At 48.2% G+C, this 3,918-nt stretch overlaps 1 protein-coding gene across 1 annotated transcript in view; it reads right to left on the bottom strand.

The window, feature by feature from the left end:
• ATP5G3 (ATP synthase, H+ transporting, mitochondrial Fo complex subunit C3 (subunit 9)) overlaps positions 1 to 1,655 on the bottom strand; it is a 7,203-nt gene extending 5,548 nt beyond the window's left edge. Inside the window, exons 1-2 of the mRNA XM_015426644.1 lie at positions 1,574 to 1,655; positions 1,318 to 1,453 (exon numbers count right to left, since the gene is read on the bottom strand). Coding sequence (XP_015282130.1) covers positions 1,318 to 1,359 — 42 coding nt within the window. The 5' untranslated portion in view covers positions 1,360 to 1,453; positions 1,574 to 1,655. The remainder of the gene's footprint in view (positions 1 to 1,317; positions 1,454 to 1,573) is intronic.
• Between the last annotated feature and the right edge of the window lie 2,263 nt (positions 1,656 to 3,918).

The raw sequence follows: 3,918 nt of genomic DNA, 5'->3' as shown, positions 1-3,918 counted from the left end.
ATAAATAAATAAAATAAATAAGTACAGTAGTTTCCCATAAGTACAGTAGTTTCCCATACGCCGCCCTGAGCCTGCTTGCAGGTAGGGCGGCGTATAAATTTGATAAATAAATAAAGTAAAATAAATACAGTAGTTTCCCATAAGCCGCCCTGAGCCCACTTGCATGAAGGGCGGCGTATAAATTTGATAAATAAATAAATAAAATAAATAAGTACAGTAGTTTCCCATAAGGGATGTGTAATAAGGAGTTTAGACACCAATGTTCACAGGTTCCTGTCAGAAAGCTTGGGAGACATACAGACATTTCTTCTCTTGGGAAACATACAGACATTTTTAATTGCCCTGCAAAGATTACGTCTCAGAGCAGGAACAACTACTTGATAACCCTGATTTGTTCTCTAACATTTTCTGCAAGCAAGCCCATACTATATACTACTGCTTTACTTACACTTTGTAAAAAATGCACTGCTGAGGGAACTTCATACTCTTGCCAGAGGTATGTTCCAGCCAGCGAACTATGGGTCCCTGTAGAAGGGGTGCCTCATTCCTACTGCATAAGGAGCTAGTCTCAATGACCTTCAGGTAACCAACCCCACAGTTCCGTAAGGCTTTTGTAGAAAAGTACAGCAAGATCCTCGACTAACATCTGAACGGAGCTTTCTAATTCTCACTTAAGCAATTCAGACCGCCGACAAAGCAAACTAAACCTCCCACAGACAAGGGGAAACCCTTCCCCAAAGAGGACAGCGCTCCGGGCTCCGCCGCTTCCAGCAGGCACAGAGGCAAAGCCGCCCAATCTAACGAAGGCCCAATGAAATGAATGAGCAAGAGAGCCCCAAGCTCAGTCGCGGCCTGCTCGTGTCCTTGGTTCGCCTGCACTCTAGAGGTCACAGATTTCCACACCAGCCTCTTCCCGTGGCAGGAAGCTCAACCCCCCGCGCCCCCCCCCATGGCAGCAGACCTGATTTAATTGTAATTAAGGTGGGGAGGGAGCAAGGGAACCCAAGACTTTGCTTGCAGCAGATCAGGAGGAAGGAGGAGAAAAAAAGCAAAGGGATCCCCAGCAAGTAGCAATTCGGCCGGGCGGAAAACGACCTGCAGCAAAGCCAGAACCGCTAGGCCTCCAAGGGAAGGCGCAACCCGAGTCAGCCCCGGGGCCCTTGCCCGCACAGCCCTCCCCAGCCAAGGAAAAAAGACTGACAGCAAGAGGAGGACACGAGGGAGGAAGGAGGCAGGCAGGCAGGCTCCCAGAATACCCCCATTACAAGAGGGGAGCGGCTGCCCTACAGCAGCGTCGTCGTCGTCCCCCCAACTCACCAGTGCAGGCGAGCCGGCGGCGAGCTTGACACAGGCGAACATGGTCGGTGGGGATGCGGCTTCTGCTTGCTGCTGCCGGGCGGCTGAAGGGGCGGCTGCGGGAGCGCTGCGGGTGCGGGTTGGGTCTCCTGGCTCGCTGCGGGGAGACAAAGGAGAGCTTGAGGCGCTGCAAAGACGCCGCTCCCGTCTCCGGGGGGGAGGAGGAGCGCGCCGATGGAGACGGATGCACTGCAGCCCGCGTCGGCCTGCTACTTACCCGGCAGCGGTAGAGGTCGAAGGGACTGCAGGCTCTTTGCGCAGGTGCAGTGACGAGGCTTTATATTTCGAGTGCCCGGATGCTGGAGGAGGGAAGGGTGGGGGCGGAGGCGGTCTGGCTGCTGCTGCTAGGAGGCGGGGGGAAGAGAAGGATTTAGGAAGGCGGGAGGGGAACATCTTAGAAGCCTTTATGGAATTTTGTTTCTTGGGGGGAAGCATGACTTTTTCAATTAAGTCTTTTATTTTACAGGGATACCGCGCACTTGGGGAGGGGCTGTGGCTTAGAGCTTCAGCTTTGGATGCAGAAGGTCGTAGAATCATAGAGCTGGAAGGGACCTCCGGGGTCGTCTAGTCCAACCCCCTGGGCAATGCAGGAAATTCACAAATACCTCCCCCTCCAACCCCTCCCAGGCTCAATCCTTGCAATCTTGAGTTAAAAGAACGAAGCAGGAGGTGATATGAAAGATCCCGCTGCTGAGATGCTGGAGAGCCACCGCCAGTCTAAGTAGACAATAGTGACCAATGGTCTAAGACAGCTTCGTATGTGTGCATGTGTATGTTCACTTAGCATGGAAAGCAGACATTCAACAGGACAGCTAGGAGTACATAATTTCAGTCTGTTATTCTAGACTTCGCCTCTTTCTGGATGGAGAAGAATTTTCCATGCTAATCCATGTGTTGCGAATTTACCAGTTTGACTACTACATGTATTTTACCTGTGGCTGCCTTTAAAGATAACTGCAAGAACTCTGTTCAACCAGGATGGAAAGGTGCAAACCTATTCAACCAGTAGGCACCCAGTATCAATTAGAAGTGCTAGTTTTGATCTATAAAGCCCAGAAAAAATAGAAAAATTCAAAGGGGAGGGAGTTTTCTTATGGTATTAAAAAAAATTCTGATGGAAAAATGGGAAGATTTGGAGAAACACTGGAAAAAAACCACTATGAAATATTTTATTTTTAAGAATGAAGGCCAGGCATTTCACATTCAAAATGTACAGCATGAAAAAGAACTTAGGCATTCTCAATTTTTCCCATTTGGGGGAAATATGCTATAATGTCTTTAATAATAATACATTATGAAAGAATTCCGTGTTTCTAATATTATAAAATTTAGCTTAATATCCAAACATGCTGACACTCCTATCAGTTGTGACTCTGAGAGAGTTTCTGTCCATTTGCAGGAGAAGTAGCAAATCCTGAACGTTTTCTATGTGAGCTGTAAGTTAGAGCCATTTTGGTGTACTGGTTAAGAGCAGTGGACTCTAATCTGGAGAACCAGGTTTGATTCCCCACGCCTCCACATGCAGCTGCTGGGTGACCTTGGGTCAGTCAAAGTTCTCTCAGAGCTGTTCTCTCAAGAGCAGTCCTTGAAAGAGCTCTCTCAGCCCCACCTACCTCAGAGGGTGTCTGCTGTGGGGAGTGGAAGGGAAAGTGATTGTAAGCCACTCTGAGACTCCGAGTGAAGGGCAGGGTATAAATCCTCCTCCTTCGATGTGAGCCCAGTCCTAACCATCACTATGCCAGCTTACTCTATCCCCTTTCTCAGCAAGGGGAACAAGACATCACAGAGCAACATGCCAGTGACATCCCCATGTCAGTCATGTCTACGGAGCCATTCGATACACCAGAATGCACCACTTCTGTGGGGTCCCTCTCAATCCCGCCGTGCCCACTCATCAGGACAAGCATGCAGAGAAAACCACCAGGACACAATTCAGCACATCAGGGCAACTTTGGATTTGTTCTTTTTTTTTTTTTTTGCAAGATAGAAATTTTTATTTTTTTTTAAAAAGTGGGATACAAAAAGGGAAAAGATAAGAGAAAGTATAAGTTCATCAAAAGTTATCAACTGTCATGAATAGTTGCATCGTGGCAGCTCTGTGGATCATTCCCTTATGTCAGTGTGTGAAGACTTATCTTGTTTGGTGTTCCGTTGTGGACCTTGTTTTCTGTTTCTGTTTTAATTCAGATAGATAGATATCCTTTTTGGATATCTACAGCCAGTTTGGTGTAGTGGTTAAGTGCACAGACTCTAATCTGGGAGAACCGGGTTTGATTCCCCACTCCTCCACTTGCACCTGCTGATGTGACCTTGGGTCAGTCACAAGCTCTGGCACAGCTGTCCTTGAAAAAGAGCAGTTTCTGTCAAGAGCTCTCTCAGCCCCACCCACCTCACAGGGTGTCTGTTGTGGGGAGGGGAAGGCAAAGGAGCTTGTAAGCCGCTCTGAGACTCCAAGTGAAGGGCGGGGTATAAATCCAATCTCTTCTTCCTCTTCTTCTTCCACCTCTTCTTCTTCCTCCTCCTCCTTTTAAGGCTGATCTCTCCCTTATAATAAAGCAGTAG

The sequence above is a fragment of the Gekko japonicus genome, unplaced genomic scaffold (genome assembly GCF_001447785.1).
Source record: "Gekko japonicus isolate JY-2015 unplaced genomic scaffold, Gekko_japonicus_V1.1 scaffold2078, whole genome shotgun sequence".
Classification (NCBI taxonomy): Eukaryota; Metazoa; Chordata; class Lepidosauria; order Squamata; family Gekkonidae; genus Gekko; species Gekko japonicus.
The sequence above is the reverse complement of the archived record's forward strand: the minus strand, read 5'-3'. Positions and strand labels throughout refer to the sequence as shown.